The sequence below is a fragment of the Ascaphus truei genome, chromosome 2 (assembly GCF_040206685.1).
Source record: "Ascaphus truei isolate aAscTru1 chromosome 2, aAscTru1.hap1, whole genome shotgun sequence".
In the NCBI taxonomy this organism is placed as follows: domain Eukaryota; kingdom Metazoa; phylum Chordata; class Amphibia; order Anura; family Ascaphidae; genus Ascaphus; species Ascaphus truei.
Genome location: NC_134484.1, coordinates 46,749,752 through 46,773,951, shown reverse-complemented (window position 1 = coordinate 46,773,951; position 24,200 = coordinate 46,749,752). Strand labels below are relative to the sequence as shown.

General features: G+C 41.9%; 1 protein-coding gene across 1 annotated transcript in view; it reads right to left on the bottom strand.

The window, feature by feature from the left end:
• SAMD12 (sterile alpha motif domain containing 12) overlaps nt 1-24,200 on the bottom strand; it is a 453,365-nt gene that overhangs the window by 227,359 nt on the left and 201,806 nt on the right. Inside the window, exon 3 of the mRNA XM_075582397.1 lies at nt 12,414-12,543. Coding sequence (XP_075438512.1) covers nt 12,414-12,543 — 130 coding nt within the window. The remainder of the gene's footprint in view (nt 1-12,413; nt 12,544-24,200) is intronic.

Genomic DNA, 24,200 nt, shown 5'->3' with positions numbered 1-24,200 from the left:
GTGTGTGTGTGTGTGTGTGTGTGTGTGTGTGTGTGTGTGTACGAAGAGAGAGAGAAAGTATCCCAACAGAAGCACTCAGGTACACTAAAGTATCAAATGTATTAATATTATCACAAAAAAAACTTATAGATTAAAACAATCCTCAGTATCCTCTAAATAAGGTAATTATAGCCAACATCTAAGTTAATACACTGTATAATAAACCTCTGAGAACCAATCTCATGAATGATCTAAATAGCACACAGTAAATACGGGGTGTGGAGCCATGCAATCAGGCTACTACCACTCTGACCGACCGGTCTGACACAAGAACCTGCCAAGACTATCCATGTACCTGTTTTTAAGCTAATAAACTTTATTTTTTGATTTTTGAATCCTGCATCTACCAGTTAATTTGGTTTGCTGTGCTCCGGTTTTCCTTGTAGGACTATCTACTCCTGTGAGCACATAGGTGGACAACAAATAAGAGGTGCTAAGTAAAAAGTTACATTATAGTGTCCCCTACTGTATGTTCACGATTTGCATGTTATAGTGCCTATGTATATCCTCAGCAACTATCATTATGTGAGCTAATTTCTAAGTAATTAATTTATCATCTAATGCTATTGAAATATATATGGTAATAGTCATTACCACCTATTCTATCACTATTAGCCCTGCAATACTACAGCACTTTTTAGGCCTATGTGTAAATCTCCCTTTGCCCCACTATAAAGTGATGTCACAAGCTACACCTATGATGATAGGATATCCATCAGCCCCCGTATTGCTGTATTTTTTATATATTTTAGAAACTTTATTTACTTGGTAGTATGTCTTCCGTTTGGAATAAAATAACTTTTTACTTACCACCATTTATTTGTTATCCACCTATGTGCCTATACTGTATGTATAGGTAACTATTTACCTGCTATAGTGACTGCATATCTATAATGTCCCAAGATGATTTACAATGGTGGTTTATTAAGACATTGGGTCTTATGACGTAGTATATGATCCAAATAAACATTTATGTGGTAAAGAGTGCAAATAAGGTGGGGGCTTTTTGGTGTATCCCACTCTAGGGATCACCCGTATTTCTCTACATCCTAGTTAACAAGAAACATGAGATTGAAGTCTGCCCAGTCCTTAACCGTTTTGACAGAAGGAGCGATCAGCGATTGGTTTGCTGCAAATTACATCTGAATGCAAATACGGAAAGAAGAAAACTGATTAAAAAGAAAACAAAAACAATCAACATCAATAACCTAAATAATAACAGCAGCGAATTTCAACTAGAACTGAAAAATCCCTTTAGCTTTCTCGCATTGCATGGGGACACTTTAACAAACCATCGTGATGAACTTATGAAGATTGTAGTTAAAAGCGCAGAAATAAATGGAAGAAATCCCTAACAAAAAAATGGGTAAGAAAATATCTGATGAGACAAAAGTAATGACCGAGAACAAGAATTTAAAATGAAGAGCTGTGAAAGATGATCTGCAAATGTATAACTGAAGATATAAGAAAATGTAACTGTGATATGGTGAAGACGACTAACCAAGGTAACAAAATCTTAAAGAAGGCAAAGCAGGGACTTATCATTGGGAAGAAGCAAATCAGTGCATTCAAACAATGGATCAATAATAAATGTCTGCACGCTGATGATAAAGGGAGTTGAGAACTTGTACACAAAATTGTATAAGAACAAAAATAACACAGAGTATAATCAAGCAGTGGAAGAGTGAGAAGAAACCAAAATTGAGGTACCATGCGTCCTTCCAGAAGAATTACCGAAAGTGATAACATTCATGAACAATGGGAAGGATCCTAGGGAAGATGGAATTACAACTGACATTTGGAAAGAATCTGGAGAAAATCCTTCCAAAACTCTTCACATGCTGATTGAAGAACAGGAAAATTCCAGAACAATGGAGCAATGCCATTGTCCTCCTTTTCCACAAGAAAGGAGATACAGAAGCCCCAAATGAACTACATCAAACAGTCTATTTCCAATCACAAGATTTTTACGAAGATACTCACTAAGTAGCTGTAACAGACCCTGGACTTCTCCCAGTCTAGAGAACAAGCAGGATTTTGCGGTGGATACAATACAATGGAGCACATACAAGCCATACAAGAAGTAATTTCCAGAAGTAATGAATACGATCTACAGTATCACTCATGTTAGGATTCATAGATTACGAAAAAAAGCATTTAATTCTATTTACACATCAGAGATTCTAAAAGCATCAAGAAGACAAAGTGTTGAAAAAAATCTACATTGATATTATAAATAACATTTCCGAGTATGCCACTCAATGCCAATTAACCAATAGATTACACGAAGATACAAGCACAATAAGGATCAGTAAGGAAGTGTGTGTGTGTCACAGTGAAGTGATTTGGCTGGTGGACGAGGTCAGCCTGGAAAAGGGTGAGCGATCTGCTGCAGAGGTTGGAATATTTTGCAGCATGATATTCCAGTGACTGAGACCAGTATCAGACTAATGAGACACGATTTGGGCTGGACTTTTGAACGTGTGAGGTAAGTTGCTGTACTGTGCAGTTTGTTTATGTACATGCCAAGTGATATGCATGGACATTATATTTTCCACTCCTAACCCATTTATATTTATTATTGCAAAGTTTATCCCATGATAAGGGATGTTAACAAGATTAAAAGAGTTGACTAAGCAAGACCACACACATGCTTGGTTAAAAAAAAAGGTGACCAAGCATGTGCATGGATTTATAGTGGAGAAAAGTTTGAGGATCTTTCTCAGTCACCCTGGAAAGATTTTTCACCACAGCATTCATGGAAAAAAATATTTATCTCTGAAATTTAAGCCGAAGCATCCGCTCAAGGATCATGTATGGGGGACAATCTCTAGAATTGGTTATATGTATGTATGTATGTATGTATGTATGTATGTATATATTGTGACAAACGGCTTACTCCGGGGCTCCGCCGTCTGTCCGGGACTGTTAGAACACGGTCTTTTAGGGTAGGTTAAATGATGAGACGTCACGTACTGTTCCTTTAAACAGGCTATGCCTGGTTTATTCAGTCCCAGGCACTGAGACTGCCACAGTTTAAACAGAAAACAAAGCCAAACAAAAAAGCTGCTCGTCTGAGCGATAACTTAAACTTAGATGTCCCTGACTCAGAGTTGGAAGTGGCTTGTCCACTTCCACCAACAAAATAAGTACCTTTGCAGTCTTTAGACAAACTAACAGAATGAATGAAGCGATTTGGGAAAGAGGCTTTCTCACCCCTCTGCAGTTCAGCAGCCTTCCAGGCTCTTGGGCGGGGCCCAGAGGAAACAGGAAACAGGTCTTATATACCTGAACTCTAATCAGCATGACAGGTGACAGAAAACAGGCAGCAGACAAACTGTGGAATGGAGTGCCTGTACCACGAGGCTGCCCTGTTCAGCTTAGACAGGACAGAAACTGTTCAGTATCCTGGGAGCCCTGTATATGGAGTTTATTACCAACCCCTGGTTTCTGTCACATATCCTCCCCCCCAGCTCAGACCTCGAGGGGTGAGCGACCATGGATATTAGGGAGTGCATCCTTGACAACCCGTCGGCATTGCCATGTTTGTGCCCCGACCTGTGTTCCACAGAAAATTTAAAGGGCTGTAGGCTTAGGAACCACCTGGTCACCCTAGCGTTCTTCTCCCTATTTTGACACATCCAGGTAAGGGGTGCATGATCTGTGACCAATCGGAACTTTCTCCCCAACAGATAATACTTGAGTGTCTCTACAGCCCACTTTATTGCGAGACACTCTTTCTCGACTATGGAGTAATTTTTCTCCTGGGGATTTAGTTTCCTACTTAAATAAAGGATGGGGTGCTCCTCCCCTTGAGACTCCTGGGAGAGTACCGCCCCCAGCCCTACCTCAGATGCGTCGGTTTGGACTACGAACTCTTTGGAGAAGTCAGGTGTGACCAACACTGGTTGGGCACAGAGAGCTTCTTTCAGGCTTCTAAAGGCCTGTTCGGCTTCGGGGGACCACTTTACCATTAGCGGTCCTCTTGCTTTTGTGAGGTCGGTTAGTGGGGTTGCCTTAGTTGCAAAATTGGGAATAAACCTCCTATAGTAGCCAATTAACCCCAAAAAGGTCCTTACTTGTTTTTTTGTGACTGGCCTTGGCCAATTTTGTATCGCCTCTACTTTGAGTGTTTGTGGTTTGAGTAACCCTCTACCAATAGAATACCCCAGATACTTGGCCTCCTCCAGACCAATAGTGCATTTAGCGGGGTTAGCAGTTAGTCCAGCAGACCGAACTGCGTCGAGCACAGCTTGGACCTTTGGAAGGTGGGACTGCCAATCTTCACTATGGATTACCACATCATCCAGGTAGGCGGCAGCGTACCGAACATGTGGTTTTAAAATTTTATCCATCATTCTTTGGAATGTGGCGGGAGCTCCATGTAAGCCAAAAGGCAGCACCTTATATTGAAAGAGGCCGTCTGGGGTTGAGAAGGCTGTTTTTTCTTTTGCCCTTTCTGTGAGGGGAACCTGCCAGTACCCTTTTGTTAGGTCTAGGGTTGTGAGATATCGGGCTTTGCCCAGTCTCTCTACAAGTTCATCCACCCTGGGCATAGGATAAGTATCAAATTTTGACACCGCGTTTAGTTTCCGGTAGTCATTACAAAACCTTGTTGTACCGTCTGGCTTTGGGACTAAAACTATAGGGCTGTTCCACCCACTTTGGGATTCCTCAATTACGCCTAGTTTTAGCATTTTTTTAACCTCTAAACTTATAGCCTCTCTCTTGGCCTCTGGGATTCGGTACGGTTTAAGGTTAACTCGGACCCCCGGTTCAGAGACTATGTCATGTTTAATTACGTTAGTTTTACCTGGCTGTGTAGAGAAGATTTCTTTGTTCCTTCTCACTAAACTCTGGACCTCTCGTTTTTGATGCACGGACAGTGTTTCAGCTATGCTAACCTCTGGGTCAGTTTCTTGATTCTCTGACGGACCTGGGGGTACTAGGGTTAACAAGACCTCTCTATCTTTCCAGGGCTTGAGTAGGTTTATATGGTAAATTTGCTCAGGTTTCCTCCTACCTGGCTGCCTTACCCTATAATTTACTTCTCCCACTCTTTCCAAGACCTCATATGGCCCATGCCATTTAGCAAGGAATTTACTCTCCACGGTGGGAACCAGAACTAGTACCCTATCACCTGGAAAAAAAATTCTGACCCTAGCGCCCTTATTATACGTATTCCTTTGTGCTTCTTGAGCTTTCTCCATGTGTTCCCTCACTATGGGTAGGACTGCAGCAATGCGGTCCTGCATTTGGGCAACATGCTCTATTACACTTCTGTAAGGGGTAACCTCGTGTTCCCAAGTTTCTTTGGCTATATCCAGTAAGCCCCTTGGATGTCGGCCATACAATAGTTCAAACGGGGAGAAGCCTGTGGATGACTGGGGAACTTCCCTAATGGCAAATAACAGGTATGGTAACAAACAGTCCCAGTTTTTCCCATCCTTATCGACCGCCCGGCGTAACATGCTCTTTAAGGTTTTATTGAACCTTTCCACTAAACCATCTGTTTGTGGATGATAGACTGAGGTTCTGAGATGCTTGATTTTTAGGAGTTTACATAGCTCTTTTGTTACTTGGGACATAAATGGTGTTCCCTGGTCAGATAAGATCTCTTTAGGAATCCCGACCCGGGAAAACAGAACTACTAACTCTTTTGCTATGTTTTTAGCTGAGGTGCTACGTAGGGGAACTGCCTCCGGATATCGGGTAGCATAATCTAATATTACCAATATATGCTGATGTCCCCTAGCAGACTTTATTAGGGGTCCTACTAGATCCATAGCAATCCGGTCAAATGGTACCTCTATTATGGGAAGGGGTACCAATGGGCTGCGGTATGCTTTGAACGGGGCGGTGATCTGACATTCTGGGCATGAGGAACAATAGTTTGTAATTTCTGCCAGAACCCCAGGCCAATAAAAGCTTCGGAGAACCTTTTCTTTTGTCTTTTCCACCCCTAGGTGTCCCCCCAATGGATGACTATGTGCGAGGTGTAATACTACGTTACGGAATGTCCGTGGTACCAACAATTGTTTAGTTGTAACTGATTTTCTTTTATCAACCCGATATACTAGGTCGTTCTCTACCTCGAAGTAGGGGTAAGCAAGTGACCTATCTGGTTGGCCATGAGTACTATTCTGGTCCCGTATATTTCCCCTTGCTACCGCTAATGTGGGGTCCTCCCACTGGGCCTTCTTAAAACTCCCAGGACTGACCTCTAGGTCAGCGAGGGTCTTATCCTGTACTGGGGTGGTAAGTGCCTGATCAACATCTTGATTTGGGGTATTCCCTACCAAAGTAGTGATGGGGAAGGGAATTTCACAGCACTCCTCCTTTTCCCCTTTCTTATTTGGGCCCTCGTCAACCTCCATTTCTGAAAAAGGGAAAGGATTTGTTTCTTCTAACACTTCGTTATGGTCTGCTATTGAACTCTGGGCGCTATTCTGAGCTGGGGACCACATTTTTAGAAAATGGGGAAAGTCGGTCCCTATTAACACATCATGTGCCAGTTTGGGTACAACACCCACCTTGAAATCTAAAGAACCAAATTCTGTTTAAAAAAAAACATCAACAGTGGAATATTCATGATTATCCCCATGTATACAACAAATTGCCACTCTTTGTGAACTGTTTACCTGTTTCTTCTTAATGGGCAATAGGTATTCGGACACTAGTGTGACCATACTCCCAGAGTCAAGAAGTGCCCGAACCCTCTTACCATTAACCTTTACAAATGCCCACAGATGGTTATTCAAGGGGTCCTCTGGGCTAGGGCCCATACATTGGGACAACAGCGAATAAGGTTCCACGCTGTTGCATTGCATGGGCTCATCATTTAGTGGGCAGATTTTTGCTGTGTGGCCCCTCTCATGACAATTTACACATTTAGGTACATAGTCTGTGTCCCCCTTAGAGCCTTTTCCCGGCTCCCCATGTTGGCTATTGCCCTTAGTGTGCGAACCACTGTTGCTGGCGCTGCGTGAAGGTGGTCGCCGCTCTTCAGCTCCCCTTAACCCCGGTACCCTTTTACCGTCTCTGGAAGAGTCCTGGAACCTCGGGTAGTGGGGTTGCTCCACGACTGTGGGTTGCGGGTGCTCTCCTGCTGCATTGTACCTTTCTACGAGGGCCACAAGCTCATCCGCATTGTGGGGGTCACTCCGACTGACCCAATGGCGTAACACAGAGGGAAGTTTCCTCAAGAACTGGTCCATGACCAACCGTTCCACGATGTGGCTTGCTGAGTTGATCTCGGGTTGTAGCCACTTCCGGGCGAGGTGGATGAGGTCATACATCTGGCTTCGGGTGGCTTTATCCATCGTGAAGGACCATGCGTGAAACCTTTGGGCGCGAACAGCCGTGGTTACGCCGAGGCGGGCGAGGATCTCGAACTTCAATTTTGCATAGACGTTAGCTTCGGCTGGCTCTAGATCAAAGTAAGCCTTCTGGGGTTCGCCGCTTAGGAAGGGTGCGATTAGACCAGCCCACTCAGCTTCTGGCCATCCCTCTCTCTGTGCCGTGCGTTCAAACGTGAGAAGATAGGCTTCCACATCATCCGAGGGTCCCATCTTCTGAAGGTAGTGGCTTGCCCTGGTCATTTTCGGAACTGGGGCTGCCGCTGCCAGTGGAAGGTTACTGATAGTCTCCCTCAGGATCTCGAGTTCCTGCTGTAAGCCCTGAGCGAACCGCTGTTGCTCCTCTTTCAGCAAGCGGTTTGTCTCTTGCTGGTTTGCATTCGCCTGTTGCAGGGCTTCATTCGCGTCTCTCTGGACAGCGACATTGCGTACCAGCGCACTCACCACGTCTTCCATCTTGTTTGGAGAGAGAGAAAAAAAACCTTTTTTTTTTTTTTTCTTTAAAGTTCTTTAACCCCCAGACCTTTTAGTGTTCTGCCCGCATTCTCCACCATATGTGACAAACGGCTTACTCCGGGGCTCCGCCGTCTGTCCGGGACTGTTAGAACACGGTCTTTTAGGGTAGGTTAAATGATGAGACGTCACGTACTGTTCCTTTAAACAGGCTATGCCTGGTTTATTCAGTCCCAGGCACTGAGACTGCCACAGTTTAAACAGAAAACAAAGCCAAACAAAAAAGCTGCTCGTCTGAGCGATAACTTAAACTTAGATGTCCCTGACTCAGAGTTGGAAGTGGCTTGTCCACTTCCACCAACAAAATAAGTACCTTTGCAGTCTTTAGACAAACTAACAGAATGAATGAAGCGATTTGGGAAAGAGGCTCTGCAGTTCAGCAGCCTTCCAGGCTCTTGGGCGGGGCCCAGAGGAAACAGGAAACAGGTCTTATATACCTGAACTCTAATCAGCATGACAGGTGACAGAAAACAGGCAGCAGACAAACTGTGGAATGGAGTGCCTGTACCACGAGGCTGCCCTGTTCAGCTTAGACAGGACAGAAACTGTTCAGTATCCTGGGAGCCCTGTATATGGAGTTTATTACCAACCCCTGGTTTCTGTCACACTATATTTATATATACATAAATATATATATTTATATCAGTTATATTTGAAAGTAAGCACGTTCCGGTTTCAGTGTTATGAACAGTAGTACTCTAACTCTGCATCTTAATGTACCCCTGTCCCTTAATCCTTTCCCCATCAACTATAAAAGCGTTACATTTATTTTTTCTCTAGGGATCATGAATAAAGTGCACTTCCAGGAGGTCATTATCGCATACTGTAGGTGGTAGCACCATACAGTTTAGATTTCTTCACATTGGTTCACTGGTTTTTCCAAGACAACGAGGCAAAACACAGTGCATCTGCTACATTTATTAAGGACAGGGGAATAAACTGGGTCAGAACACCACCAGAGTAAGTACTGTAACTGTTTAGAGCAGTAGTATACTGTTTACTATGCTGTACTGTGGTGTGAGCTTATGTTATTCTTATCAATAACTGCACTGTATTTGTCTATATTTGCAAATTCTCCAATTTTGAACCCTGTAGAATTGATGTGGCATGCGCTGAAACATCATCTGGAAACGTATGTGAAGCCTGGAAAAAAAGGTGAGCTTGTGGAATGTAGGGGATCAAGAAGTGACGGAAGGAGTGTTTAACTGTGGAACCATGCAATAATTACATAAAGCACATAAACAATATGTTACCGGTGGTTATTGAAAGAAACGGGATACAACCGAGATGTATTTTTAATAAAACATTGCTTTTTATTATTGTATTTGACACACAATAAAGTACTGTACTGTATGTGTTTTCACATATCTTTTTTCACTCTTCCAGATACAAGTTTCGGTAACAGCTGACAAGTTTTGACCACTGATGGGGGTTAACATCTTCATCAGATTTGGCCATTTGTTTACAAAAGGGCGGATGATCAGTGCGATAATTGTTTGCGCATTTAACAATGCATTCAATCAGTGTATAGCAGGTAACCCTTTATTGCACACGATATGCCCAGCTCACACACTCAGAGGGAGGAGCGGGGGCGTTCATATGACAGATCAATGATGAATGTGAAAGCAGCATTGTGAGCTAATCCTCAGGTCATGGTTCTGTTTGCTTCAGAGGAGCGTCAGACACTCGGTGCATTTGAACTTGATAATAATGGGTGGGGGGGGGGTATGCAATATTTTTTTTTTTTATGGAATGCATATCTGTCCCCAGGTTTAGCTTTGCCTACAATAATTGTAATTCTAATTAATAGTAACTTGCCTACAGTAATTGTAATTGTTAAGACAAGTCCAACATAAACAGTCCCACCTCTCGCCCGCCACAAAGAGTTCATTGAGTGGAATCCAGAGGGACCGTAGCAACAAAATAGGCAGATCTGAACTTGTTTATAACGTGCATGTTAGGTCACTATTGTGTGCAAATCCCGGTTGTTGAAGTTTAGCCAGCAATAAAGTACTGTACTGTAGTAATCCCAGGTCCTGTTCAGCCCACTTAGGCCTGGGACCCGGTGCGCCCGGCGGTGCGGGCGGCCACGCGCGAGTTCCCCACCAGCAGGGGATTCCTCCCGAGCCGGTCCCGGTCCCCCCTGGCTGCACAACTCACTACACACTGTGACGCGTCAGCCGCTAGGGGATTCCAGAGAATGGTGATCCCTAGCGTTGACGCGTCACATGGTGTGGCTGTGAGCCAATGAGGAGGGGAGGCTTCGGGAGGAGGAGAGGCTTCGGAGAGCGGGGAGGAGTGTGGGGGGAAAGCAGCGTGAGTGCCTGTCTGTGTGTGTGTATCTGAGTGCCTATCTGTGTTTGTGTATGTGCCTGAGTGCGTGAGTGCCTGCCTGTGTGTGTGTATGTGTGTGTATGTGTATGAGTGCCTGCCTGCGTGCGTGTGTGTGTGTGTGTGTGTGTGAGAGAGAGTGCCTGCGTGTGTGTGTATGTGTGTCTGAGTGCGTGAGTGCCTGCCTCTGTCTGTGTGTGTCTGTGTGTGTGCCTGAGTGTGTGTGTGTGTGTGTCTGCGTGTGTGTATGAGTGCCAGCCCAAGCCCGTGGAGGGAGGGAGGGGGGGGAGAGTAGCGGGTCCCTCCGCTCAAGCCACACACCCCCTCCCGCTCAAACCTCCCACTCCCGCCCACCTCCCGCTCCCTACAGACCGCATATCGTGGTCTGTGTCTGTCAGCGCCCCGCCTGTCTGCAGTGCGGGAGCAGTGACGGAGGGAGCGGGGCCTTAGCCTTAGCCCTAGCCATGTGTCCATGTTTGCACTAACCTGCAGCCACATCTTGGTGCTCAGAAGCACAATGGGTGGAGGATGGGTAGATGAGGCTATTGTTCACCAACGTTGAGGTTTTGCTTTTGTCTAATCCCTTTTTTCCCCCCTGGCAAAAAATAATTACTTGAATAACTGCAGGGCAACCTAGATACCCCACCCTCACCCCCCCCCCCAAAAAGAGCCCTCAATCCCACAAATGACAATGACAATATCACTACATGCATTGTAGATAAAAAGAAGTAGATAAAAAGAAGTGTCATGTGGAGACAGCATTGTAGGTGAGTGTTTCTATAACTGGGGGTGGGAGGGGAGGGAGTATCTCAGGGGATGCAGGTACTGTGAGTGATCCCGGATATTGTATGGGAGTACTGTAACATAATCTAACAAATACAGAAAACCAAGACTCTCCAAATGTGAGTATACATCTACTGTATTTGCATTTCAAAATTGTCTTTGAGGACCAGACAGACTGCACAATGTGCTCGTTCTTGTTTGTTTTTTTTGTTCCTCCCACAAACCCAGTTATTGGATAAGAAAAGGACCCCCCTGACTGACAACGGTGACCATGTAATATCTGTGATATTAGCATAAAACGCAAGATATTCCGTGTTCAAACGCTATAGTACCCATAAAAAAATTGTCATTTGTATGAACATATTACATTATTTGTGGTATTTTCTCTTTTTGTCATCACTTATTCCCTGGACGGAGTCCTTGCCCTCAAGAGAACCAACGCAACATATTGACATTACAAAAATGGGAGGGAAGCCGCACAGTCATACAGTAGAAAGAGAGGCTGCAACGTAGGCAAGTCAAAATGGATATATTTACTCAAAAACAAATATAAAGGCACTATACCAAGTGGATCTGTACAAATAGTGAGCTCATAATAAAAGCAAAAGGTTGTGAAAATGTAACCAATGAAAGCAATGAATACTTAGCTTGGGCTCACTATTGACATTTTGGGGTTTTGAGAGATACCATGTTTTTTTACGCTGCAAGTTGTTGTTTCCACCCAGAGACCCTTTTTGGTCATCATACCAACCTTATCATTTATCACTGTGTATTCACTATCACAGGGCACTGTTAAGCTTGTACTGTAGCACTTTTTTGTATGCCATTTGTTCCACTTCTCCAATTCTCCTTTTTTCTGTCTATATCACAGCAGTAACACTATGTAACTTCTTCTTTTATAAGGATACCTATCATGTAACTGTATCTTTATAATATTATTACTTTTAGAAGGATACCTATAATGTAACTGTATCTTTATACTATTATTACTTTTAGAAGGATACCTATAATGTAACTGTATCTTTATACTATTATTACTTTTAGAAGGATACCTATAATGTAACTGTATCTTTATAATATTATTACTTTTAGAAGGATACCTATAATGTAACTGTATCTTTATAATATTATTACTTTTAGAAGGATACCTATAATGTAGCTTCCTCTTTTATAAGGATACCTACAATGTAACACTGTTCATATAATCCTCTAGTATCAGAAGAATGACATGATACATTTGCACACGTACATATACGAATTAGTATATTCCCCATATTAACCTGGTAGTACATACATCAAACACTAAATTAAATAAAACAATCTGTTATTTCAAACATGCAACATGTAATCAACTGAATATAAAGCACTATTAATGTAAGAATATTTTACCAGTTATATCGTGCTCTATGAAAGTCTCTTTGTAGAGATGATACTGATTTGGACAATGTTTCTTCAACCACTTGCAGACATCATGTTGGGTCCAAAGAGCCACTGGTTTAGCTCTTTTCACAATGTTGGGCTGGAAATGGAAGATACAAAGCACAGTTGTTTGAAAAATAAGTGACATGGTATGTGTTAAATACAGTAGTATATGCGTACAAATGTTAAAAACCTAGCAGAAAATAATGGATAATGGCCCGTAAAGGTGCCAGCGTGTTTACAGGAATTGTTTCATACAGACCACGTGGGGAAGCACTCATTAGATGTGGCATTCAAGCATTTGTTCCTATGCAATTACGCTTAGAAAATGGAGAATAAATGTTAGAATTGTAAATGAGCAATTTTATTGCTGTCTACAAAATATAAACCACTTATTTTAAAGGTGACCGTTGCAACAAATGTATAAAAAAGTTTATGCATTCCAAGGAAATTAAATTATCCAAACCAGGGGTGTTAAACTCAGTCTTCAAGGGCCACCAACAGGCCAGGTTTCACGGATATCCCTGTGGCTCACTCAGTGGCATGCTGGCAGCCCCCGAGGACTGAGTTTGACGCCCCTGAACTAAATAAGTTTAAGCATTAATGTAAAGTTAGATTAAATCGTGAATTATATTTAACTTTATTCAAAACATTCCTGATTTCATTGTGAAAAGACATCAGTTCCATTTTTCAAACCAAACCACAAATGTATATGAAAAAAGACAAATGTTCTGCGGAGATATAGTTTAGGATGTCAAACATAGATGGGTTCAAACTTGGAACCAAACAAGATGACAATAGCACTTCAAGCAGCAGTGAGTCAGCACTGTAGAAGAGAATTATGATTATGTAATGAAGTAGTATCATGAACTTGGCTCTAAATATGTGAAGCCATGTATCCTTTTTGGCTACTAATCTGCCCTGCCTAGCACAAACATGGTACCAGCGCAGGCAGTGTTAGGGCTAATCCGGGTTTCCCCTGCAATAAGCAGCTTCCTTGAGTGACAGGGGGAGGGGCGGTGGGACTAATCATGTGTTCTGCCCAATCAGGGGCTCAGACCTAAGACTTTCCACCTGGGTACATAAGGAGCTGCAGAGCTACATTTAGTATATTCTAGAAAGTGTGGAGTCCTGGCTCTGCCCACCTACCTTCCCCTCCCTCAGGGGAGTGGGACAACTACCCCTTATTCCACCAGGGAATAAGGGAGGAGCTAAGGATAGACCCTTGGGCCCTCAAGCTCCCTGGTTGAGTTCATGGACTCTAAGGAATGTACCGGTGTGCTGTGTGCTGTTGGACAATAAAGACTGTTCCTGTTTTATATACTCCTGCCTGAGAGTGCAGTTAATCCGAGCGAGTATCAGAGAGCTTTCCTGCAGGGTCTGCACCCAGTCCTACTGGGGCCTGTGGGAAATGGAGGCGCTGCACCGAGTGAAGCAGTGAGACAGAACCCCAAAAGCATGTCCTGTTCGTCCCCACTACCATCGGCAGACACGCAGTATTCTGAGAGCCAGCAGGTGAGCAGCACAAAACACTGTGTAATAGTGAAATCTCCCAGAGGGCGGGGGAAAAACTGTTACATATGATTTGGAGGGTATTGTTGCTTTAAAATGCACATGAACATACAGTTGTAATTTGTGAAGCAAAACCATAGTTTTGGTAATAAATCAAAAATTATTTCAGTCCACTATAATGGTATGCGCAGAATGCCATGAATATGTACAAAAAAAAAATCTGTGTGTCAAAGTCATCCGCCAAGTAGAATCTCATCAAAGTCCTAAAAAGCCAGGTAATATTCTTAGCGCAGAATTAAGTTACCAAAGTACTTGTATGTATCAACCAAAAATGTGCGCATGTTTCATTAGAAAGGTTAGCAATATGTAATTATATGGGTAGCTCCACTGGCTGATACTATATATCTTGGATGCACTAACCTTGACCCGCTGCAGACGCACTCACCATAACACCCTCCTACTGTCTCTGTAAGTTCTCCTTAATTAACAAGTAGATTGGAAGCTCTTCAGGGCAGGGACTTCCTTTCTTATTGTTACGGTCATGTCTAAAAAGAGCTTATTCTCATTATGTGTTATATTATAATGTCACGTGTATTACTGCTGAGAAGTGCTATGTAGCTGGATGGCGCTATATAAAGATATCCATACTGTATATAATAGTAACAAGCAAAAAAATAGAAGGAGCACACAAAAGGTTTTGATGGTGTCAAAAGACTTCCAAGTGTATTAGTACATCAGAGTCAGTACAGTACAGACTCTGATGTACTAATGCACTTGGAAGTCTTTTGACACCATCAAAACATTTTGGGGTCTCCTTCTGTTTTGTTGCTTGTTACATAGGATCCATCTTTGGGACGCCGGGATCAACAGGAGGTAAGCACCAAAAGTGACATTTTTGTTTAATCTGTTTAAAGCAGTGGTGTGCCATCTATACCTTCTTCGATACTCATACTGTATATAATGATAACTTTATTTCATATAGCGCTTTCTCCCTATGGGACTAGAAACCCTTCCCAATTACAGTATAGTGCCCAGTACGCAGCACATAGGATTTTTACAGACACAGTCCCTGCCCATGTGAGCTTAAAATCTGATTATGGTGCCTGGGGTACATGGAGATAAAGTGACTTGCCCAAGGTCACAAAGAACTGACACTGGGAATCGAACCAGGTTCCCCTGAATCAATCTCAGTGTTTAGAGAATCAGTGTCTGAGCCACTCCTTCTCCTTATAGGTTAACAAAATGTAATATTTTTACAGAATGGCTATTATAATTAATATTATACTAATAATTGATAGTTACTAAGACTGGTTATAATTTTTTTTTAAATTGCATCAGGTATTCAACATGACACAATGCGTCAAACTTCACTTCAAACAAAAACTATATATTGTATCCTGTGTATGAAGACATCTTGTTATACAACACTCATTTTACAGTATGAAGGTTAGTGCTACTTTTTAGCACTGAAATTCCAAAATTCTAATATGATCTTAGTATATAATTTGCTTGTGCCATTTATTGTTACTTTAGATAAAAGATTCTCATTGGTACCCTAGCACAATTACTTTACTTAAAATAAGAACAGCGTGGAACCCAAAGTAATATCATATTAAAATCCTCCAGTTCCAAATATTTCGGCCCAATCTGTTGAACAAAAGGTTTGTGTTTTGCACGTTTTAAGGAGGAAAGAGAATGTGAATTTAGCAAAAGTAGCCACTCTACATAAAACTGAAGTGCAATCCTGTCAACAGTGATCTTTTTTATTACATATTTTAATAAAGAGAAACAACTAGTACAACAGTGGGACTGAAATTGCCGGCAACCAGAAATCTAATTGTAGCGAGCTACCCCCTCGCTACTGTTCTACCAAGTGGGCTGGCAGTAAACCCTGGTATTTACAGGCTTGCCAGTAGTTGGTATGGGTTTTTCCCCTTCAACTTTGGTACTGCACTTGAGTGACAGCAGGAGGTGGTACATCCTGTTGTAGCTGGGAAAACAGGGTGCCTGCATTCTGGCTGTACTTAAGGACATGACTGCCCTAAAGTTAGGTTGTTCCTTCCCTCTGATTAAGTCAGGTCACACGTCTGTGAGCCAGAGATTAGGGTCTACCCGTGTGCTCTTCCCTGCGGGGAGGAGTGAGTGTGAACCGATACCTCTGCCTCCGCTAGGGAGGTGGGGAAGAATTAGGACAGCTGCGGGTGCCCTTGGCCTGTAGTGAGTGTCCAGGGACCATCTCCAGTGAGAGCTGAGAGTAAGAGACTGTATCCGGCAGATGACTGCTGGGTAGTTGTGTGTTACTGCAAAGACTGTAGTAATAAACTGTCCTGTTTGCAATATACCTCCGGCCTGGTGTGTGATCTAACTGGGGGGAGAGCACAAATTCTACTGTGGGAGATCATCTCCATACATTCCTGGAGCCTACTGCAGATGGAGGCGCTGCACTGCTAAGTATTATCTGGGGTGTGGACCCCAGAAGCCTGATCCTGTTTCCCAAAGTCATCGCGGACGACTCAGCCCTCTTGTTACCAGCACTTATGCACCACACACACCCTGTAATGGCCCCTATCTGTGATTAAACACCGTTACACAATAAAAACAAGATGGCATTAGCAAGGAGAAAGCGTGAATCCTCAAAACTACTGAAGCACTTCATCTATAGACAACCTTAGCCAGACTAAAAAAACAACTAGTGTTCACAAACATTCAGATCATTTTCTTGTAAAGCCGATGTTCATGGACCGGTACAATGCTTCGGGAAACAACCCCCTGAAATGTGCCAGTAAACTTCAGAACTTCAAGCAAAATTCAAATGAATGCACAAGGTGATTAGATTTAGAGTTAACCATTACCTAACTGAAGCCATTCATTTTCCCACTGTAGATTGTAGTGGTTCTGGCTAAGTCAGTAATGACTACAGAGAGAGTTGGGGATAATAGTAGCTGTCTCTTTACCCTTTCATTCATCAACACAGTCTGTCACAGCTGCTAATATCTATGTTATAATGAGACACAGATCATGTTAGATCCTGCAAACATACTACTTTTGTTAAGAAAACGACATGAAAATTAGATGTTTTTTTTTGACGATTAGTATTTTTGCATAGATACGTCTTAATTAATATGGCGAGAACTCCCAATCATTATTCCTTTATCGGGCAATTTGGGACTGAATTTATTGCAGTTAAATGAATATCGTAGGTGTCAGTAGCTGAAAGTGTATATAGTGGTTTTGAAGCTGCAAGCGGAACTAAACAGTAGCTTGCATGGTTTAGGGCTGTTCTAGTGCGCGCGCTTGCTGCACTGTGCGTGCGCGCAGCAATTATAAATGGCTGAGGTTAGTCAACCTTTCTATAATAGGACCGCGCGCGTGCGCACGGCAGTGAGCGTGCAGCCGGCGACAGGGGAGAAGAGTAGGAAAATAAAGATTTTGCACCGCTACCACCAAAATGTATGTGTGTGTGTGTGTGTGTATGTACGCATGTGTGTGTGTGTGTATGTACGCATGTGTGTGTGTATGTACGCATGTGTGTGTGTGTGTAGCTGCACAATGTTAATAAATATTTTACTTTTACAAATGTGTTTTTTTTTTAATAATAAATAATAAATTACACATACATACATATATACACATATACACACACACACACACACACACACACACACACACACACACACACACACACACACCACCTTCCCTGCCTGTCGGTCCCGGCAACACGGATTGTATACCCACAAAAAGCGTGCGGCACGTGCGTGTTCGCACAGGCGCACGTGCACGGCCGCACACAGTATAGAACGGCCCTTAGTTGTAATAAGTTACATACAGGCATACCCCGCATTAACGTACGCAATGAGAACGGAGCATGTATGTAAAGCGAAAATGTACTTTAAGTGAAGCACTACCTTTTTTCCACTTATCGATGCACGTACTGTACTGTAATCATCATATACATGCAGAACTGATGTAAATTACGCATTTGTAACAGGCTCTATAGTCTCCCCGCTTGTGCACAGCTTCGGTACAGGTAGGGAGCCGGTATTGCTGTTCAGGACGTGCTGACAGGCGCATGCGTGAGCTGCCGTTTGCCTATTGGGCAACATGTCCTTACTCGCGAGTGTTCTTAAAGTGAGTGTCCTTAAACCGGGGTATGCCTGTAATACTCATGGACCTGTGCAAGAGTAAACTTCAGTTCCCAGACAAACTTCTGGATTGAATGATAAATTCCACATAAAGAAACAGTCACCATTTTGTTTTCAATACTAATTTGCTTCTAAAATATAAGAGCACTATGGCGTAAAAACAAAAGTTATATATAAGTTCTCAGCCCAATAAAATGCTAAAAATCAAGAACACATTTTTTTTCTGTGTGGAAAACGGAAAATAATGTTATAAATCAGAAAAATGTAAGCCCTTAAGGTACATTTGTAATAATTCCTTTTAGTGTATCTAATAGACGGTGCATTGCAATAAATGGTCTCAGATGCTGACTGAACAACCATTCAGTGCGTACAAGTGTGTATAAGTAACAACAAAAGACATAAAGGTGCCCCTGTCTTTGTTTTTATTCAAGCACAGCCACAAAGAATATGAATGTTTCTAAAGTACATAATCAAACACTGTTTGTTAGATCAATTAATATTTCGATCCCATGGATGATTTTTACCAACCTTAAATCAACTGATTAGTGGCTACCAGGAGGATATCATTTTTTGCAACTGTGAACACATTGAGGGGTAAAAGTATTGATGGGGCTATGTAGTTTAATAAAACCTATGGGGACTTTGAAGAGCAAACGTGTATGTTTTTTTGCAGGAACTTACCTTTTGTCTTTGACAGTCTATTACACTAATGTACTGGAAACGATTAAAAATAAAATGGAAATGGGAAGCATTGTGAAAATCTACGTAGGCCACATTGTCTATATTACTAAATCGCACCGTACCGCTCACATGGGAACAATTTGAGAATTGGTTGAAAAGAGGAGTTAGGGGGGAGGTGGCTGGGGGGGGGGGGGGCAGAGGGGAGGAGAGAGAGGGGGAGAGAGAGGGGGGAGAGGAGAGAGAGAGGGGAGGGGGGCGGAGGAGAACATCTTAGATACTGTACCTTGGAGATGTGCTACTATGGATATCCATTATATATATATATATATATATATATTATTAAAATTTGCATATCTCCCAGGTGTGCTAGTATTTTTGCACAGATATCTCTCAATGTGTCTTCTAAATGTGTGTTTCGTGGGGGGGGGGGGTATAGATATCACATATAATTGACTGTCTCTCCTCCCCATTGACAGTGTTAACACCACCTTTAGGCATGACCTAACACACCATTAAATCCCTGCGTTAACTATAAGAGGGCTTTGTGGATAGGTGTAACAGGGAACACTCCTTATGCACATCATTAGCACTGTTTGTTCTAGTTAATGAAAGGCCTGTTACAGCTTAAAAAAGTACGTGGCACTTTGTTAGTGAGCTTTGAAGGTACCTGTTAGTACTTCACTGAGCTGTTAACTTAAGTTAATGTCTCACTAAGTCAATAACTGAGTTCTGTGGATCTATCCCTCTGTGTTTTATGCAAGTTTTAGTGATATGAAACTACATGTCCATGAAGGATAGTTTTTTGCACAATGTCCAAAAGCCTACCACAGATTTATAAAAATGTTTTACCAGGAAGTAATACATTGAGAGTTACCTCTCGTTTTCAAGTATGTCCTGGGCATAGAGTTAAGATGACAAATAATACATGGTACAAATACAGTTATATAAGTGAACAGGATATACATTATATACAAGACATAGCATGCACAGTTAGAGATAATATATATTATAGGCGTATGTAACAGTTACAGACCAGATTAAAATGTGAGACAGCTTTAGTTTTGAAAGAACTTAAACTGGTGATGTCTGTGAGAGTCTCTGGTAGGTTGTTCCAGTTTTGGGGTGCACGGTAAGAAGAGGAGCAGCCGGCTTCTTTGTTGAGTCTTGGAACCATGAACTGGTTCTGGAGTCAGATCTCAGATGATAAGTGCTGGATGTGGTAGGGGTGAGGAACTTGTTCAGATAGATGGGTAGCTTGCCCAGAAAGTATTTGAAGGCAAGACAGGAAAGGTGAACTTTGCGCCTAGGCTCAAGTGATGACTAATCTAGTTCTTTGAGCATCTCGCAGTGATGTGTGTTGTAGTTGCATTGGAGAACAAAACGGCATATTGAATTGTATGGGGTGTCAAGTTTGCTAAGGTGGGTTTGGGTGCCAAGCGGTATACTATGAACCCATAGTCGATAAATGGCATTAGCATCTGTCTGCTGTGCGATACGCTTTCTGACCAGCAGACTTAGGGATGATTTGTTCCTGTAAAGTACACCTAGTTTGGCATAGGTTTTGGATGTCACGGTATCAATGTGTATCCCAAATGTTAAGTGGGAGTCAAACCATATGCCCAAGTATTTAAAACTAGTATCAGGAGTTCGCGTTGGTTCTGATCTGGAGCGCAGTCACTGGAACGTTTAGTCTTGGTCCCAAATACCACTGCTACAGTCTTGTCAGTGTTTAAAAACAGTTTGTTTTGGGAAATCCAATTTTCGAGTCTGAAAAAGACAGATTGAAGTATGTGTTCGAGATCGGAGAGGCTATGGCTGTGTGCATATAAGATTGTGTCATCTGCATACATGTGTATTGAAGCTCCCTTACAAGCTGTAAGAAGATCATTGATGAACACTGAGAAGAGTAGGGGCCCCAGAACAGAGCCTTTCGGTACACCACAGGTGATATCCAGGGGTTGGAGTTAGAGCCTGAGATGGACACATGTTGGGATCTACCTGATAGGTAGGAATGAAACCAGTTTAAAGCATGCTTCCCTATTCCAGAGCTGTGGAGTTTGTTAAGCAGGATAGCATGATCAACAGTATCAAAAGCCTTTGCAAAATCTAGGAATATTGCATCAGTGAGTTGTCCCGTTCCACTCCACACAGGATTGCATTGCAAACTTTTAGAAGGGTAGTTACGGTGGAGTGTTTGGGGCGAAAGCCAGATTGGAATTGTCAGGGAAATTTGTCTTGGTATAGTAATCGCTTAATTGGGAGTGAACATATTTTTCTATGACTTTGGATAGTATTGGGAGAAGAGAGATTGTCCTGTGGTTTGAGACAGTGTTTTTGCCCCCACTTTTGAAGATTGGGATAACTCTGGCAGTTTTACAGGTCTTAGGGTTATGGCCTACAGACAGAATAGAGTTGACTATGGAAGCAATTGGTTTGGCAATGGCTGGGTCACCAAGTCTTAGGAACTTAGATTGTAGTAAGTCAAGTCCACATCGGCTGCTTAGTTTTTAATTTGAGGAGCGCTTGTGTAATCTCCTCTTAGGATACTGGGACAAATTGAAAATTGTGGGCAGTGTTGGGAGGGGGTGGGGCTATATGGGTACTCCCAGGATGAGATTCATGTTTGTGGTTTGTGTTGCGTTTCGCTAATAAGTTAGTAGCACACCCCACAAAGTAGCCATTGAATGCATTTGCAATGTCAGTGGGATTTGTCAGAGTAATATACTCCTTAGTGATATTTCTTGGTTATTGATGGTTAGAAGGCTGGAATATGTTGTTGATAACCTTCCAGATGTTAGCTGGGTTTGATGTATTCTGGAGAAGATTGTCAGAGTAATATTGTGCTTTTGCATGTCTTGTTTGCCTTGTGCACATGTTCCACAGGCATCTGTAGTGATTCAGATCCTTGGTAGTGCCAGTTAATTTGTAGCTCTTCCACAAGACATCCCTTAACTGGTAGAGTGCTATAAGGTCAGTTGTAACACACTGAAGGTGGGCCCCCCATAATCTTATTCTGCGTAGTGGAGCACGGGTATCACAGAGTTTTAAGAACTCAGATTGGAAATAGTCGAGCGCAGAATCGGGTCGGGAATTAAGTCGATTCTGTACCAAGGGCAGTTGGTAAGGTCAGCCAGAAACTGTTGTGGGTTAAAGTTTCTAAATGTTCTAGTGAGGAGAACTTTAGGGCTTGATTGGGGTGGTTTAATTTTCATTACACAGTACACTATTGCATGGTCACTAAAAATGTCAGGAAGGATGCCAGAGGATTGGATTCTGCTGTGATTCAAGGAGAAAATCCAGTCTAGCAAGGAATGTTTGTGTGATTTCAGGTTTGTCCGTGTGGGTAGGGAAATGAGTTGCGTTAGGTTGTGACTTGAGTTGTATCTGGATTTTGTGTTTTTTAGAGTCGAGCCAATTGTAGTTGAAATCCCCAAGAGCTAGCAGCACACTCTTCTCATTGAGAGAGGCAATAGAGCCAAGAAACTGGGTGATATCAGTGAGGGACTGCAGATGGGCTTTAGGGGGGCTATAGATGCCAGCAAGCAAGATGGGCTAAGAAAAGGGGAGGCAGATTTTGCCAACTAGGTTTTCAAAAGAGGGTGGGCTTGGAGGGCAATGTAACAGTCTAAATGGTAAATTGTAAGATAACTTCAAACCAACAAGAAATGGGCCAAAAATGTCAGTGAGCAGATCAGTAACGGTGAACAATGATGTCGCCATGACAGAATGGCTCTCTACTACAAAGCTGCATGGGAGTAAGATTTGTGAAGGAAAAATCTCCTCCATATAGAAAATAAACGTTCGTTCGTGGTACAGGATCATGGGAGGCCCACACAGAAAGACTTTTGCATTCCTTGCTAATAATAAAAGAAAGTAGGTGGGATTGCTGCTTTAAACACCAAGATTGGATAAAAAATAAAATGGAATTTAATAAACCTTTTATTAGTGGGAGAAAGACCGCCACCAGTGTATTGCGGAAAATATTGTAGTATAGCCCTCTAGCATTTAATAGGCTAATCCATTCTGCATACAAATGAATGGTAAAGATGTATTAAACATTTATAAAAAAAAATCATTACTTTGGAATATCACTGTGGCACTCAACGTAGTCTAATTAAATACATTGCAATATTTTCTTTTTTTTACGAGTTCAACATTTTTAAGACTGGACTTTTTTTTTTTACCCTTATAATAAAATTAAATTGCTGATGGCTATAACATAATTTCTGACTTAAATCTACATTTCCCAACTACTTACAGACTGTATATTTAAAACAGATTATAAACTCTCTGTAAACGAAATTCTCCCGTCGCACAAGGACTCAGACATGATCCCTCAGGTGCATAAGAATTCAAAACATGTCTCGAAACAGTTGCTTTCAGATTCTTATTTCAATGTGAACATTAAAAAAATACCAGAATAAACGTATTATCTGCATGCATCCTTTCGCTACATTGTCCTATCTGTATTAACCAACCTGTCATGCTCATACAGTTATTCTGTATATAGTTTTTTGTCTTTAGCCTCTAAGTGTATAAAGGTTTTTTTTTTAACATAATAGTTGAGACGTTTCAACATGAAAATATACGTTCTCCTCTTGCAATAATTAAGAAGCATTATATTAGACAACTTGTTAAAACTCCTTCCATGGCCTTTTGGAAACAAAATAAGGGACACTACTTAATATTGTTTTGACAGTAATTATATACTGTCCAACCAACCAGCATCCAGGAAGCAATTAGAAAAATGAAACTTGTTTTAGAAAATTCTGAGGGGATTTCCCTGATAAATTGAGAGTGTTGGTTGGCATTTCTTCAAAGTACTAAAGCTCCAGATAAGGATTAGATTTGAACAACAATTTTTCAACAACACTTTCTGTGACCTTAGACAAGTCAGTTTAGCTCCTTAAATCTCAAGTACAGTGCAGTAACTGTAACTGCATAATAGTGAATCATATTGTTTTTTAGCTGTTCCCTATTTCTAAAGGCTTCAAAACAGAACAGATTACCAGAAGCATGGTCTGGCTTTTCACCTCAGAAGTGTCTGCTTCAATTTCTTTTAAATGTAAAGGACACTGGAACTTGAAACCACCCTGTAAATATTATATATAAAAAAAAATACATAATATTTTCAGGGTGGTTTGAATGTGGGTAACTATATGCCAAAATAACGGCCATACTTGATCTCAATGCCGTTGCCTTAACGTCACGCTATTTCAGGAGAATGTTACATCATTTTACAATATCGTGATGTTACTAATGTTTTGGCGTTACTTCCAGCCAGACAATGAAATAGGGCTTGGCGGGGAGATAATAGCAAGAATGGCTATATAAAAAAAATTAATTAAATACATTTTAATCATGTTTTCAATATATCAATCATGTGTATCCCAAGTGGCCTGCTGATCAACCAATCAGATTG